This window comes from Ambystoma mexicanum, chromosome 1p, assembly GCF_040938575.1.
Source record: "Ambystoma mexicanum isolate Mex_15411 chromosome 1p, UKY_AmexF1_1, whole genome shotgun sequence".
Taxonomy (NCBI): Eukaryota; Metazoa; Chordata; class Amphibia; order Caudata; family Ambystomatidae; genus Ambystoma; species Ambystoma mexicanum.
The window spans coordinates 1,477,891,924-1,477,909,748 of record NC_090921.1 but is presented as its reverse complement, the minus strand read 5'-3'; the positions used below and the strand labels follow the sequence as shown (position 1 = coordinate 1,477,909,748).

At 50.7% G+C, this 17,825-nt stretch overlaps 1 protein-coding gene across 2 annotated transcripts in view; it reads right to left on the bottom strand.

The window, feature by feature from the left end:
* Nucleotides 1-17,825, bottom strand: part of IQGAP3 (IQ motif containing GTPase activating protein 3) — a 1,503,259-nt gene that overhangs the window by 1,275,369 nt on the left and 210,065 nt on the right. For both annotated transcript variants that reach the window (XM_069607146.1, XM_069607147.1), the window contains exon 9: nt 2,263-2,350. In XM_069607146.1, coding sequence (XP_069463247.1) covers nt 2,263-2,350 — 88 coding nt within the window. The remainder of the gene's footprint in view (nt 1-2,262; nt 2,351-17,825) is intronic.

Sequence of the window (17,825 nt, the reverse complement as noted above, 5' to 3'; positions counted from 1 at the left end):
TTTGGGAGAGTTAAACAGCATGGGACTGTTTTTCGTGGTGCTTGTTTTTAGAGGAGGAGGGAGGCACTCTGCTCCTTGCGGGTACTGTCGGTTGACCCAGCTGGCAACCAACGGCTGCTCTTCAATGCGCAAGTGCGTTGCCAGAAGGTTCGAGAAATCGCCACCCCTTTTCGGAGTGTGCATATATGCGGAACCCCGGGGGTGGTCAAGTGGGACTTCAGCCGGACGAGGGCGCTTTCGTCCGGCATACCTGTGGGCTGTTGTGCTCTCGGCCTGGCTGTTATCGGGGTCTTCCAGCCGCTTCTGGCGAGATGAGGAATCCAGTTACGCTCACAGTGATGTATTTCCTTTTGAATTCTTTGCTTTTTCTGTGATTTATTTCTATGTTATCACTGGTTGCTTCTAAGCTTTGAATAAATAGCCGAATAAGTGCTCATTATTTTCTAAGAGTGTGTGGTTGCAAGTCATTGCGTCTTACTGCGTTCAAAGTATTGTCTCCGTAATTGCATTGGTGATTTATGATTTTCCGTGCACTCTGAAAGAGCAATACACCTGGTCTGCAGCTTCCTACCTACCCCCCCCACACAGACTCTCTCCAGCACTTTGATGCCTCTTGGTCTTTGTTTGCGCTCTACAAATACAATACAATTTTAACCATTTTGCAAAGTATCCAAAATTGTAGTATTCACAGCTGTCGTATATACCCAGTATGTTGGTACTTCAAATTACTACAGAGGTAATTAGGCACACTACATAATAATAGTAACGTAACATTCTTACTTTGACTACCTCAGTATATTTTCAGTTTGGGCAAGCACAAAAAATTGTGAGAGTTGTCAATATTTTCCGTGTATGCACAAAGCCATGATATTCCGACAACCCTATTCACACCCATTTTGCTAAATCCCAGTCGATAACTTTGTATTCTTCATTTGAAAATACCACTATACCTCACACTTTAACACCACATAATTTGAATGCAGTGCATTCCAAATTGTAAGAAACGCAGTTTATTCCAAAGATTCTAATCCGTGTCATTACTCCCATTTGGCACAATCAGTATAGCACTGGTGATCAAAAGTTCAGCATCCTCCCCACTTGCAAAGTTTTAGTATATCAAAGTGTGCCCAATCACAGTCGATTCAGTTGGACAATCCCAGGATTACTTCCATTTAGACAACCTCAAAACACACGCGGCTTGTAAAGTCCCAGTATGCTCACGTATACAATCTCAGTACATTCCCAATTTGACAACTCTAGAATACAGTTTACCTAACCAGAATAGAGTCCTCGTTGTCATAATATTCAGTTTTGCAATCCAGTTTACAGACTCCTAGTGCACTACTGCACGATTCCATTTGAAGATTATAAGTCAAAATCCCAGTGCATTTTCGATCTCCACAATCAGGGCACAGTTGGCAACGGTGGCATTCACAGTTTGATAAATGAAGTTTGGACACTCATAATCCAAGTTTGAATGAGCAGTCCAATGCAATCCCAAATAGTCGGAGCCCAGTATACTCGCAGTTAAACAGCAAATACATCCCCCAGTATGCTTCAGTTTAATCCAGAGTTTGCATAATTAAAATCTACTCGTTGTATAATACAGGCACATATCCTGATTTAGTAAAGCCACTTTAATTCCTGGGTACCACTATTTGAATAATAGCTGTAGGTGGTATGCAGTCTTGAAAATCCTAGCATACCCAGTTTGGAAAACCCAGACTACGTCATCTCCAGTACATTCCAGGTTTTGCACTAATCACCAACTCCAAATTGTATATCCGTAGACTTTTCACATTTTACTACAGTACACAATTCCACTATACCGACAGGTTCTCATTAAACAAAAACAACTTCTATTTTATTGTTGCACAATTCCAGTATAGTCCAGGTTTGCAAAATACTAGTAAATGTACATGTACATTTTCTGTATGCACATTTCCAATGTACTGCCGGTTTGACAATTGCAGTATGCTTTCAGTTTGAAAAGAAAACGGTATTCAGTTCTAAAAATAAAGCCCTATGTTGCCAGTTTGGCACACAACTGTATTCACATTTTGAATGTTCCACTCCAAACCCAGTATATAGCATTCAAAAATCCTAGATCTTCCCAAAACAGTTAGAGCAAGAGTCCTCCTTCTGCCATTCCAACTGAAACAAAATGTACTATATCTATTCCTACGCCCCATCACTCAAGATAACAGAAGACCATGTGAAATCATAAAAGCGGATAAAACGGAGGCACCCCACACAACTTACCATTTACTTTGTTGAGGTTTCCTTGAATTTCTGCCTGTGTTAGACAAGAGTCGTACATATCTTGGCCTTCCAATGTTCCTCGCATGCACTGAAAATGAACACAAGAAAAAACACGTCCATCACAAAATTGAGGTGTGCCAAAGCAAGCCTGTTGGCTTCTGGATTCTAATCTGGGCTTGAGACCGAACCCAGTTGCCAAGGCAAACCACACACTAGAATCAAGACTCAAAAGTCAGACTAGCAGGTACATCACAACTGCAGAAAAATTCTACATCGCGACTCTTACATCGCGACTCTTTTTACCCCTTCATGATCTAGGATGACTTGGGTTTACAGATCCCTTCTTACCCAGTGCTTCCATTCTTGCCCACTTGGACACCAACATGCTCATAGAAACGCCAACATGAGAGCGAGTGAATGCCTACCCTTTGACAATTATGTTCTTATGAACCTAGGAGGTGACAGCACAACAGGAAGTTGGCAAATGTATAAAATCTCAGACACTCTCCCAGCTTCTTGGGCTGTACTGCGCCACAGAAACAACCCCCTCCTCCCATTCATAATCCCTCTAAACAACAAGCCAGGCCTCCTGCCCACTGCAAAATGTCTCATCTTCCACACTGGACACATGCTGGAGCCCTACACAAAGTACACCAGGAGGCAGTATCGCATTAAGCAAGACCTCGGGCAAGAACTAGAAGCAAAGAATGGTGTGTTTCAAACCTCATGAAAGGCCATCAAACTCGGATTTTGCTCCTTTAGAAGAACTACTGGCACAGTCACTCAAACTGTCCTGGTAGACCTAATCAACCTCAGGCAGAAGCACATTCACGAGGGCCCATATCGCACTAGGCATAGAAAAATAAATTGGCAAAACTGCTCTCCATCATCACACATGCCACTTGCATTCTCCTGCCTCCATTTCTACCCTGCGCGACACCCTCCAGGCTCATAATGGCATCCAACATTCACATCTATGCCTCAAACTCTCCTGCCCATCCCATACATCCATAACTCTACAAACTCATGTTAACAGACAATCGCATTCAAGACACCCATTACAGTAGCTCCAGCTACCACACTCCAAAACCCATACACCATGACATACTAGATCTCAGCCGCTCGCGTACCAAACATTTCAATGCATATTCCCACCATCCTCTCACACGTCACCCTTCAAACCCTACATTCTATCCAGCTGTTCACATTAACAGAGAGTAGCTAATGCAACACACAACAGCTTGGCATGTGTTATTTGTATCTCAAATCGATGTTTGAATAAAATGAAACCGAAAAGGAAAACACTTATTTTACATGCAATTGGAATAAGTTTGCTTTGGAAAAATATGAGACTGCTCTTCCTAGACTGTGCCCCTGGTCCGCTCCCCCCCAACCCCCACCAAGGCCCCCGCCCCCAATCACTAGCCCTTCACTTCTCTCAGCTTCCTCTTCCAAGGAGCAGCTAGATCTCTGCTCTCTGGTAATTTCTTACCTTACCTTTCCTAATAGGAAAAGTCTGGCTTCTGCAGAAGTCTGTCTTTACTGGCGTTTGAAGGGCACACCTTGACTCTATAAAATCCCAGTCAGGGAGCGAGAGCGAAGCGAGTGCGGAGGAGTGTGTTCCTGTTTGGTCCCAAGGATTGGTAACAATTTATCTACCCGCGGGACAGAATGGGAGGACTTTGAGAAAGCTGCACGCTCGCATCTCCAGTATACGTTGAAATTACTAACTCGCTTCGACATGCGTTTCATTCTTTGATCTGCGTACTGTTTAATCTGAACATAGATCAGTGAAATTTAAACTGCAAGTCACACACAACAGTTTATTCCTTGACACTTTCAGGGTAATTCATAGAATTTCGCACAAAAGTGGCGCACGCGGCTGGCGCACAGTGTGCGCGTGCGAATGTCTGCGCCAGCCGCGTGCGCTAAAATCGATATCCGCGCACAGCGTATTCATGGAATTTAGCCTCCAAAACCAGCCGTGGGGCAGAGTGGCGCAGCGACCCTGCAGCAGCGCCAGTTACGCCCCCAAGAACGCCCTCGCGCAAGGAAAAGCCATCAAAATCCCCAATTCAGCGCAAAGGGCTGCACTAACCCTGGACCAGTATACAGGGCTGCCAAACAGCAAACGCCGAGCGGGGAACGTGTATTACTGGGGTGCGCGGGAAGTGCCGCACGTGATTTCAGCAGGGTACGTGTATTTCTGGGGTGCGGGGAAGTTCCACACGCGATTACAGACGGGTACGTGTATTACAGGGGTGCGCGGGAAGTTCCACATGCGATTTCAACAGGGTACGTGTATTTCTGGGGTGCAGGGAAGTTTAACACGCGATTTCAGCAGGGTACGTGTATTACTGGGGTGCGCGGGAAGTTCCACACGCGATTTCAGCAGGGTACGTGTATTACTGGGGTGCGGGCAAGTTTCACACGCGATAGGCCCTGTGCAAGTGGGGTACGTGTATTTCGGGGATGCAGGGGAGTCCTACATGTGAATTGGCAGCGTGGGTCCTCCCAGGTGATCCCTCTACAACCTCTACGGCCCCTGCAGGCAGACCACACCACAGGGGACTACCCTGCACCCCTGGTCATGTCCCGCAGGCAGCCCATCCACCATGGGCATGCCCCCCAGCCAAGCCACATGTCACCTTGCACTAGTGATCACCAACGCATTACCCCCTTGCACCCCCACCCCCCCAAACAGTGCAGGGCACCTGCCAGCAGGCCCCCACTCATGTCCCCTTGCACCCCCATCCCCCAAGCAGTGCAGGGCACCTGCCAGCAGGCCCCCACTCATGTCCCCTGCACCCCCACCCCTCAGCAGTGCAGGGCACCTGCCAGCAGGCCCCCACACATGTCCCCTGCACCCCCACCCCGCCAGCAGTGCAGGGCACCTGCCAGCAGGCCCCGACACATGTCCCCCAGCCAACACGTCATCACAATCTAGATCCCTGGCCCTTGTGGCCAGCCTCCACATGCCAAAGACCCACCCAAGTATAGCATCCATCCACATAGAAATGCCAATTACATGATACAACCCCAATGGCAAGTATGTAAATGATCACATGTCCGTCACACACACACACACACACACACACACACACACACACAATGGGTGCAAGTGAATGTCAAAACCCATATCATGACATGCATGAAACCAATGAGATGATACCACAAATGGAAGTATAAAAAAATATATATTAAAGATAACATGAACGTAAATCAAATTAAACACACAACAATGGGAATAACAAAAGAAATGGTCCATGTCCGATAAATTATGAAAATCCAGAAAACATAAGCAAAAGAAATCCAAAAAGAAATGTTGTCCAAAGTCACAGTTCAAAAAATCAAATCCAAGGGAAAATAAAAACCATTGCTCCATGGTGAACACAAAAAAAATATTAAAAAAGGTCAATCCAATGTAGAACTATGTACAATTGAAGAATTGGAGGGTCCATGAGCCCAATTTAAGAAATTAAACCTACCAAAAACTACTACCTAATAAAAAAAACGATATAAAAAAATGTGGTCCATTGTCCAAGCGGTCCAAAATAAAGAAAAAACGAAAGGAAACCTAATACTAACTAACTATTTACAGGGGCAGCGGGCAAGTCCAACGGCTCACATGTTGATGTCCCGGGCCAGGGCATCATCGAACTCCTGCTCGATGTCCCGGAGGCGGTCCCTCTTCCATGGCCCCGAGGGTTCGCAGGGACGATGACATCTGGAACTCCAGGTCCCTGCGAATGACCATCGTGAGCCGTGCCTCTTCCGCCCGCTGCCGCTCCGCATCTATCGCATGGCCCAACCGCTGCCACACAGAAGATACTTCCCGTCCAGGGTCCTCCTGCCCTATGGCCGATGCCTGCCCCTCCGATGTTGATGGCCCCGAGCCATCATTGCTCCCACCTACAGCCTGCTCCTGCTGCTGCTGTCCATGTGCCCTGTCCGATGGTGCCTGCACATTCTCCATCTGCTGGTCTCCAGTTGTGGTGTCCACCCCTGCTGGACCGCCAACTCCCGACTGTGGCAGGGATGGGATCTCCACCAAGCTGGCTGTGTTGGTCAGGCCAGGTCCACAGGGGGCCAGGGTGGAATCTGGGCTGAAGACGATGTGGAGAACGACCGGCGCATAGCCTCCACAGAGGAGGAGAGGTCCGCCAGAGTGCGCATCACATGTAGGAACCCACCGACCAGAGCCCCTCCCAGCAGTGCCACGTCACGACGCTGTTCTTCGCGATGGCGTGCGTTCTCCGCCCAGGAAAAACGCACGTCATCACGAATGACACGCGTGCGCAACGCGACACCAACCAGGACGGATCCCATACGGTCGCGGGACCCCTCGCCCGCAGGTAGTGGAGAGGCAGGTGATATGGCACTCTCCCCTACCTGCGGACGGGCCTGGGACAGGGCCTCCCTGCTGGTGCATGATGGTGCAGTCACAGGTTCAAGGACAGCGACATGCACAGGCCCCTCCGCGGTGACCTGTGCTGCCTCCTGACCCTGGACTGCACCACTTGCACCAGTGGTACTACCCCCACCAGGCCCCATGTGCGGCTCAGTAGCGGGCTCCTCCTCCTCTGTGGAGACCACCAACCTGGATGTCTCCACACCGTCTTCCGCCATTGGAAGCCCCTGTGGGGGCTCACCCGGCCCTTCCGCCACAGCCATTTTAGCAGACGCGGCACCAGCCCCCTCGCTCCAGGATGATGGTAATTCCTGGGAGGGTGGCTGGGCCATGCGTTGCCGCCCGGTGGAGGCATCCCCGCCGCTTGGCTCCACAGCGCCGTCTCCGCCCTCTTCTTTACTTGACGCTGCGTAGAGGGAGACATAGAACACAAGCATCAGGGTACAGCACAAAATACCCTAGACAGGAAGCAATAACACATGAGTGGCACTGTCAAATGTCACTTCCATCCTGTCCTTCCACAACACATGGGTCAATGCATGCAACACACATGCAGAAACACTCCCGGCGCCTGCAATCAACATCAACACCCATGTACAAGGGCCCCTGTAAACCAAGATGTTGCCTTCAAAGTCACATGCATCCATGGCGTTTCAAAGTCAAACACACACTTCTTTGGCGCACACACACACACACACGTGCACCATACATGTATATGACATCAGCACCCATTCCTCATCCCCCCCTCCATGTCCAGGAACAGAGACTGGCATGCTTTCAGGTGTGCATTCTGCATAGAGGTCCCCATGTTGCATTAAAACACATGCACCTACCATGTGGTTCACACATAACTGGTCCCACATGCATGACCATGATGTCCCTACACACACATATCCATACATGGCCTATGTCACACATACAGGCAAGTATCAGACTACCAGCACACTGCAACATGCCCTGTCTCACACAGCAATGCTTGGCCACTTACCGCTCAACTCCAGACGGGTCTGCCTTTGAAGGATCTGGGCGTGGAGCGCTGGGCCTACGCGGTCCAGGACAATCATCTGGATGTTGCTCAGGCTGACCCGGCCCCCCTCCGCGAGGCGCCGGGCCTTGTTGAGGGTCCTGGACCTGAAGTCCTCCCAGCGCTTCTTGACATGATGGAATTCGCGGACTGGCACCCCCTCCGCGTTGATGGCAGTCACGATGTCCGTCCAGATCCTGGTCCATCCTTCCTTGTTGGCACGTCGTGTTCCGAAGAGGACATCATAATGCCCCAGGACATGCTCCACCAGGACACCAACTTAGGTGGCAGTGAAGCTGGTGGCCCTCTGCCTCTCTGGCTGGGGGATGCCAGTGGTGCCAGATGGAGATGTGCCCGACATGGCAACCGGGTCTTGGGGCTGGGCTGTGGAGCGATGGAATCCCAGTCGGGAGTCTTCTGTTCCAGCAGGGGTGGACACAGCAACTGGACCCCTGCAGATGGCTGACGTGCAGGCACCAAATAGCAGGGAACGTGGGCAGCAGGCAGACAGGCAGGCAGCAGCAGATGGCTGGTGGGAGCGTGCTCGGAGCTCGGGGGGGGGCAGGAAAATGGCCTTCAGGGGAGGAGCGTGTGTGTACGCGTGGCCAGCTTGATACGGCGTGATTTGGCACGTGAAAATCTTGCACGTCAGCGTGTAATTCAAGGAAAGGCCCTTAGCGCGTAAGCGCATCAGCACACGTACGCGATATCATTGAACCAAAGGTCATTAGCGTGTAAGCGCGTCTCTGACGCATTGTGCACGGGCGTTGCACTTTCGCGTGTAAAACTTGCCGCGCACCCCTGAAATTCACGTACTCCCTCGACCAGGCCCCTTTCGCATGTGAAACTTCACAGGAACCCCGTAATACACGTACCCTGCTGAAATTGCAGATGAAACTGAACGCGAACCACAGGAATACACGTACCCTGTTGAAATCGCGGGTGAAACTACATGCGAACCCCGTAATACACGCACCCTGCTGAAATCGCGGGTGAAACTGCACGCGAACCCCAGGAATACACGTACCCTGCTGAAATCGCGGGTGAAACTGCACGCGAACCCCAGGAATACACGTACTCCGCTCAACAGGGCCCTTTCGCGTGTAAAACTTCACGCTGTACCCCAGAACTACACGTACCCCGCTCGCTCGCACAGGGCCAATATTCCTGGGGTTCACGTGAAGTTTCACAAGCGATAGGCCATGTGCGAGTGGGGTACGTGTATTACTGGGGTTCACGGGAAGTTTCACCCGCGATAGGCCCTTTGCGAGTGGGGTACGTGTATTTCAGGGGTTCGCGGGGAGTCCTACACATGAATTGGCAGTGTGGGTCCTCCCAGGTGTTCCCTCTACACTCCTTCATGCACAAATTCGAAACAGAACATGTTCTGACAAACAACGTATGGAATCAAGAACTTATCACCTGGATCCGGTACATAGATGATATTTTCGGCATCTGGAAGAGCACAGAATCACACCTACTAGAATTTTTTGGATACATCAACAACATAGACCCACGTATACAGTTCACATACGAATATTCACGTAAATCTATTCATTTTCTGGACGTTGAGATTAACGTCACAGAAACTGGATATCAAACCACTATCTATCGGAAAAGCACAGATAGGAACAGTCTGCTACATAGACTCAGTTTTCATCAACCCAGTCTGATCAAGAATTTACCTTACAGTCAGTTGCTTCGAGTGAAAAGAATTGTGAGTAACCAAAGTGAATACGAAAGAGCTGTGAGAGAAATGGGCAAGAAATTTCTAGCCCGCGGTTATTCAACAGAGGAAGTTACATCAGCAGAAATACGCACGGCTACACAAGATAGAGAAGAATTACTCAAACCCAAAATCAACAAACAGGATATCTCTCCCCCACTGGTGTTTGTATCGAAATATTCACGCCAAAGCAATCGGATTAAGTCAATCATAAAGAAAAATTGGAACACTGTTACATGTGATAAAAGGGTAGAACACCTATTTAAAGAAACCCCCACATTTGCCTACCAGAGAAGTTCTAATTTGAAAGACAGATTAGTCCACACGAGACCCCCACAAAAGAAGAGAAGCACGGACCGCATAGGTACATTTCCATGCCTCAACTGCAGCAACTGTGGATATATCATGAAAGGACAAACCATAAATCATCCATATACTGGAGAAAAAATCAAATTGAAATGCTATGCCACATGTGACACGGCAGGAATCATATATGGAATTAAATGCCCTTGTGGTTTATACTACGTCGGACAAACACAGCGCACAGCAAAGATCAGGTGGAACGAACACAGATCTTGTATCAGGAACAAGACTGCAAGCTCTGCAGTAGCAAGACACTGGCAGAGTAAACAACACAATCTGGCACAGATTAAATTTGTAGTCCTGGAAAGAGTCCAAAGAAGAGAAAGATACGAGGATCTACAAAAAAGAATTGATCAACGAGAAACGTTTTGGATAGACAGACTAAGTTCCCTTACACCGAAGGGAATCAATGAAGAGATCAATTATATGTGTTTTCTCTAAAAAAGCCAGATTCACGGTTGGTTCAAGAATAAGTCTTTGAATTCTTCGTGGATGAAGAAGCGCAATGGACTTAGATCCAGATACAACTGGGGACACATTGAAAACGTGTGATTGAACTTGGTGTTGTTTTCTGGTGTTTTTGCACTTACATGTATTAATTGCACATCATGCAACAGTTTAAAATATTTAGGAGTGTATGAATGGGTATGGATCGCATGATCCACTCCACACAACCAGTATCTATCCTTATTTTGACACCTACATTGGTTGACATTCATAGAACATATACACAGATATAGAACGAAGTCACGTGTATAGTTTCCACTAATTGCCTAGGCTTTATCCACACCTCTCTTTCACTCGAGTTAATTCCATCATCAGTAACACAGAGCATACACACACCTTGGGGTCATGGCAACAGTCCCGCCCCCCTGCGCTCCCGTAGGGCGGTGGGTCCCGAGGCGTACGTGCGACAGCAACTTTGCTGCTGCTCGACGCCCCGCCTAGGTTCCCATGACTACCCTTAAAAGCATTTTTTGGCCGCGCGCAGTTCACTTTCGCTCTCACAGGGAGCGCGATCGGTCCCGCGCGCGAATCATACGAGTGCAGGTAAGAGCCCATTTAACTTTTCAGGTTGAAATAGCTTCTCAATTGGATATAGCTAGAATAATAGTAATATATATTCCCCTCTGGCAATTAACAGGAACACTGGAGACGTTCTACGAACGCATTCACAGGAGAGGACAACTCACAATTAGCAGGTACAGGACACAAAATACAAAGAGGAAAAACAACTATGAATGGTTAGCGATATAATGTATGTTGACATATTTTTCATATTTATTTTTCTCTTACATGTACAACATCCATTTGGATCTATTTGGGGTATGTGCCTTGCTTTATTTTGAATTATCTATTATATTTATGTGTATTCTGATGAATAATTGATGTTAACACGGTGCAGATTCTACACTCACTTCAGTACAGCCCTGAAGATGGTCTCAGACCGAAATGCATTGGCATATGTACTATTGTTAATAATTGACCTATCGATTTTGAGTTGCCTCGCAATATCTGAACTAATCAAGAAAGATATAAAACCAGGAAATGTGAATTAAACATTTCTCTTGGAAAAACTTTGTACCATTTGGAAATATATTTTGTCTGACATTTGAATTATTTTACGCAAGAGCTATATATGATTGAGCAACCTTATTTAAGGTCAACTGAGAGCACCAGTCTTAAGTACGGTATTTTTACCTTACTTTTTCTTGGAATTCGTTCCCTCTACACCCTCCACGGCCCCTGCAGGCAGACCACACCACAGGGGACTACCCCGCACCCCTGGTTATGTCCCGCAGGCAGCCCATCCACCATGGCCATGCACCCCAGCCAAGCCACCTGTCCGCTTGCACCACTGATCACCAACTCATGTCCCCCTGCAACCCCACCCCCCCAAGCAGTGCAGGGCACCTGCCAGCAGGCCCCCACTCATGTCCCCTTGCACACCCACCCCTCAGCATTGCGGGGCACCTGCCAGCAGGCCCTCACTCATGTACCCTTGCACACCCACCCCCCCCCCCAGCAATGCGGGGCACCTGCCAGCAGGCCCCGACACATGTCCCCCAGCCAACACGTCATCACAATCTAGATCCCTGGCCCTTATGGCCAGCCTCCACATGCCAAAGACCCACCCAAGTATTGCATCCACCCACATAGAAATGCCAATTACATGATACAACCCCAATGGCAAGTATTCCATGGCCCCCGAGGGTTCGCAGGGACAATGACATCTGGAACTCCAGGTCCCTGCGAATGGCCTCGAGGGACTCGGCCCACCTCAGGGCCCTACGCATGGAGTTCTCCGCCCTGACCATCGTGAGCCGTGCCTCTTCCGCCCACTGCCGCTCCGCATCTATCGCATGGCCCAACCGCTGCCACATGGAAGACACTTCCCATCCAGGGTCCTCCTGCCCTCCGGCCGATGCCTGCCCCTCCGATGATGAAAGCCCCGAGCCATCATGGCTCACCCCTTGTTGCTGTTGTGCCGCTGCCTGTGCCCTGGCTCCTGCTGCCTGCACATCCTCCTCCAGCTGGGGTGCAGTTGTTGAGGTGGCCACCCCTGCTGGACGTCCGACTCCCGACTGTGGCAGGGATGTGTCCTCCACCAGCCTGGCCGCAGGGTCAGAGGCAGTTCCACAGGGCACCCAGGTGACACATGGGTGGGAAGATGGCACGGAGGACGACTGGCGCATAGGGGGTTCAGTTGAGGCGGGGGTCGGAACAAGGTCCAGAAAACGGAGGAATCCGGCCCTGGTGAGCTGTCCAAGTGGGTCAACGCGGTCAACGAGCCATGCGAGAAGACGTGCAGTCTCCTCATGAAAAGACTGCAGGTCAGCTCGCATGGCACGTTGACGCAATGCCACCCCACCCAGGACAGGCTCAACCCGGTGCCGGATAGCCACATCCGCAGGGAGAGGAAGGCCAGTTGGTGTAAGCCAATCCCCTCCCTGAGAACTTGTCTGGACGTAGGTATCCCTGCTGGTGCAAGATGATGAAGTCACAGGGACGGGGACAGGATTACACACAGGCACCTCCGCGGCGGCCTGTGCTGCCTCCTGTCCCTGCCCCTGCACTGCACCACTAGCACCAGTGGAATCCCCACCTCCAGACCCAGTCTCTGTCCCTTGCACGGCCTCCTCCTCCACCAAACCCCCCACCAACCTGGATGACTCCATGCCATCTTCCTCCGTCGGGCCCTGTGGGGTCTCAGCTGCCCCTTTGGCTGCCGAGGAGTCCAAATCCAACCTCCGCCTCTTGGACCTCCCCTCGGCAGCTGCACCAGGGAAGCGGCACCGGACTCCCTCCCCAACGAGATGACAACCTGGGTGGGGAGCCGGGCCTTGGGTCTCCGGCTGGCGGTGCGATCCCTGCCGCTGTGCTAGACAGCACCTTCTTCGCCCTCTTCATCAGTTGACGCTGACAGGGAGAGATAGGAGACAGGCATCAGGGCACTGTACAATGGACTCCTACACACATGACAGTTGTACATGAGTGGCATTGTCAAACTTCAGACATGGCATCACAATCCCCAACACACATGTCATTGCAACTCACACACATGAGCTATTCCACAGCCATATTGCAACAGCCAGCACCATCCATACACATACAACAGCATGAGCAGCCAAAGGTGAGCCAGACATCACATGAAACACATGGAGTGCACTAGACATGCACACACGCCACCACACTTACAGGCATGAGTACACCTCCGCCAACTATCGCAGTGATGAGATTGGCATCCATGTCACATCTGGCAATCAATCTTCTACATATCAGTCTCACATGCATCCATTTTGCATCACTGTTGCACCCATGTCAAATACACACACATGCACATGTACACGGTGCAGATACATGCAGCTGGAACCAACATCCATGTGTGACACCACAACCATGCCAACTTGCATACACAGTAATCCAAACATGTGTGCTCACACATCTGCATTTGGCCTGCATGCTTACCCACACATACATCATCCATGTGTCTCACACATGAAAGGATTTGCATGTGTCAGCCTCACAGCCCTGTACATACACATCCATACATGGCCATACAAAACCACATGTACAACCTGCACACTACTGGAACACCACCACACGCACAGCTTCCAATCAGTATGCATGTACACTTACCGCTCGACTCTAGACGGTTCTGCCTCTCAAGGACCTGGACGTGGAGCGCTGGGCATATGCGTTCCAGGACCCTCATCTGATGTTCCGACAGATGGCCCCGGCGCCCCTTAGCATCCGCTGCCTTCAAGAGGCGCCGGGCCTTGTTGAGGGTCCTGGACCTGAAGTCCTCCCAGCTCTTCTTGACATGTTGGAAGTCGCGGAGGACTGCCACCCCCTCCACTTTGATGGAAGTCCGGATGTCCGTCCAGATCCGAGTCCGTCCTTCCTTGTCGGCGGCCGAACTTCCGAAGAGGGCATCATAGTGCCCGACATGGCAACCCCAGAGGCAGGTGTGGGTGGGCAACTGGGTCCTGGGGCTGGGCTGTGGAGCGATGGAATAGCAGTCTGGAGTCTTCGGTTCCAGCAGGAGTGGTCACAGCAACAGCACCCCTGGCTGACGTGCAGGCAGCAAATGGCAGGGCACGTGGGCAGCAGGCAATCAGGCAGCAGCAGATGGCAGGTGGGAGCATGCTCAGGGCTCTGGGGGGCAGTAATTCGGCCTTCTGGGCAGGAGCGTGGTCTTCCGTGTGTGAACGCGTGGCCAGCTTGATTCGGAGTGATTTGGCACGTGAAAATCTTGCACGTCAGCGTGTAATTCGAGGAAAGGCCCTTAGCGCGTCAGCGCACGTACGCAATTTCATTGGACCAAAGGACCTTAGCGCGTAAGCGTGTCTGACGTGACGCGCGCGGGTGTTTCCCTCATAGCACGTGATGACAGAGCACACGTGGAAAAGCTGCACGTCCGAGTGTCAGCGCGTGTAATTGGAGGAGAGGATGCGTACACGCGTAAGTGACGTGTGGGTCAGTTTAAAAGGTACTTGTAGAACGCCATTTTCTTGTACGTGCTTTTCGTGGAGAGCGAGTGGGTGAATTCTGTACTTCTTGTCGGTTCACACGCGATTACTTCACAGCGTTTCAAGTTCGTACTCCTGGGCCTGTTTCCTCAAACAGTGTTCACTTCTCCTTTTGTTCTGTCTCCTCAGACAGCGTACCATTCTTCTTTTGGCAGGGGTGTTGCCAACGCGCACACGCGCATATTTTTCACGTTCTTATTCCAGGCAGACGGTGAGTTCCGCACGTACTTAGCAACTGTGCTTGCCCCGTGTATCGCACTCCCCTTCAGAGGTCATTGTAGGCTGCGTGTATTACGCGTACGCTTATTTTTGTGTTTCTGGGTGCCACAGCGTAGTGCGGGTTCATTTTTCCACGCACGTGGTCTACGAGGGGTTACGTGCACGTTTTTGGGCTGCCTGTGCGTTGTGTGACCCGTCATCTTCCCCCAGGGGTCCCAGACAGCCTTGTTAGAGCACTAGGGTACGAATTCCATCTAGTACCCTACCCCTTTGACCCCCCATTTGCCCAGGACAATAGTTTACTGCTCCTCCCATACGCACAACAACATCAGTGCCATGGTTGGGAAGCGACCAAGCGGTAAGGGAGGCAAAGGTGGCCGACCTTCAAAAGGTGGACGTGGTGGGCAACGTGGCCAGGATTTGCAGGATGCCCCTAGACCCCATGTGTGGAGGACCAATCAGGGACACCCATGCTTCTCCCCCCCCCCCATGGTTGAGGGAAACGTGGCTGAGACCATCCCAGCTCAGCCCCTGGTGGACCAGTCCCTTTGTGGCACCTGACCTGGCACAGGATGACTCCCTGGCTGACTTCCAGGTCAGCAAGTCTAGGCCACGTGTGGCGGTGCAAGTGGTCACCAAGGCACGTGGATCTGGGGCAGCTATGTCATCTGCTGCCCCAAGCATGCAGGGTGGTGAGGCTGCAGGGGCAGCTGCAGCTCCATCCGCCCCAGCTCTGACTCTTCCAGCAAGGACAGTGTTGGTCCTGGTCCATCATACTGATGTTCCCCCTGCCAACATCACACTTCAGACAATGCCTGCACCAAGTCCTATGGTCAATGTGCATTCGTACACTCCAACAACCCAGTCCACCGGTGATTCTGCCCCTACTGACCAGAGCGGCGTTAGCCACTCTGGCTCCGCTCCACCATCTAAAAAGAGGAAGAAGGGTGCTCTGGCACGACAGGCTGAGACCCCAGGCACGTCTACACACTCCGGCACGTCAAGGAAGCCTTGCTTTAATGGCGCAGAGCTTAATGCACTTGTGAGCTATGTGTCGCAACATAGCCACGAAATGGTGATGACTGCAGGGTCCAAGACCACACCTGGTCAACGTAAGGCACACTGGCAGACCATCGCCAACCACTTAAGTGCCCTTGGATTTGTGAGGCGCTCAGCTGATGATTGCTACAAGCGGTGGAACGACCTGAAACGCAGAGCAAAGGACAAGCTGGCCTCAAATCATGCCGCTACTCTGGTGACTGGCGGTGGGTCTCCACAAGAGGACAACAAACTCACTGAACACGAGTCTGTTGCTGAGACCTTCGTTACAGAGGAACAGATCCGAGGTGTGGGAGAACTACCTGATTACGAAGCATTGTCCGGTGAGTGCCCATACGTGTGTGTGTAGTGCATGTATTTTGGGTGACGGGTTCTGATTGAGTGCCAGGTGAGGGTGTGTACTCCAGAGTGTTATGGGTCACCCATTTCCTTCCTCACATGGGATCACGTGCTTTGCATTTGGCTATGACTGCATCCCTTCTGCCCACAGTATCCTATTAGGTCCACAATTGTGCAGTTGACCTTGTACTGCCATCTTGCAACTACATAACTACATTGGTCAGAATTTGTAAGTGTGCCTTCAGGATAATATTTTCCACTCTCCCCTTTTTTGCTAGACATTTATCAACCATATTGTGACATATGTGATATGCTTCGGTCATTGTTTGCTGGCCACACTGGGGCAATGCTTTACCTGGTTATGTACACAATGAGACCATTCAGGCTGATGGAGGATTGGCCAGCACATATGTTTAGACGAGTGCCTGTTTGCATGTGGAAAATGACAGATGTTTCCTGCGATGTCAATGTGACGAAAAATAGATCAGCCAACTATTACTGTATTCTTGTACCTTGCACCTGTTGCAGTTAGTGGCACATGTGTACTTAGTCCCAGTATGCAGCATTTTTCATGTCATCATGTCCATCTCACATGGATGGGTGACAGTACTCAATCACTGACATATGGCTGTACTTGTCAAATGTACCATGGCTATGCTAAATGCCACCTGTGTGCTGCCATGTGTCATGTATGTGTATTGGACATGCCACTCACAGGCCAATGTGTGATGGCAGTGCTACCCAGCATGCAGCAAATGTGTTGCTCTCCCATATTGGTGTCATCAGTGTCTGCCTTTTGCCTCCCCTTACTACTCAGGGACAGTGCAGGTATGGGAGGGTTATAGTCATGTGGGACATGTGTGAATCATGTACTGGTTCTGTAGCTTGACAGGCCTATTTGTGTGCTATGGTGCTAATGCCTGTTTCCATTTTTCCTCTTTCATGTTTTTGCAGGGGATGACGCACTTGATGCTGTTGAGGAGATGGTGCAGACCCAGGAGGAATCCCAGGCACGACCGGGCACCAGCGGGGGACGTGGTGTGGTGGTGGGTGAGAACCCAATCCTCCTGCAGACCATACTTTCCAGGGGTGTCTCTGGGTGCACCTCCCCAGACCTCTATTCAGGTGCTGATTCGGATGATGAGACCTATGTGCCGTCACAGGTAAGTGTTTCTGGCAGGGATTCTGTTCTGTCCAACCCACCTGCACCAGGGGTAGATCCCTCTATGGGGATGTCAGTGTTGGTAGCGGCGCCTTTGGCGGTTACGGATGCAGGGTCACACTCCACAGCATCTGATCCTGTTCCTGGGCCAGCAGATCAGAGGGGGAATGCAGTCCTGCAGCCTCAGGTGGTGCCAGCACAGCAAGGTGCACATCGCCTTGCCCCAA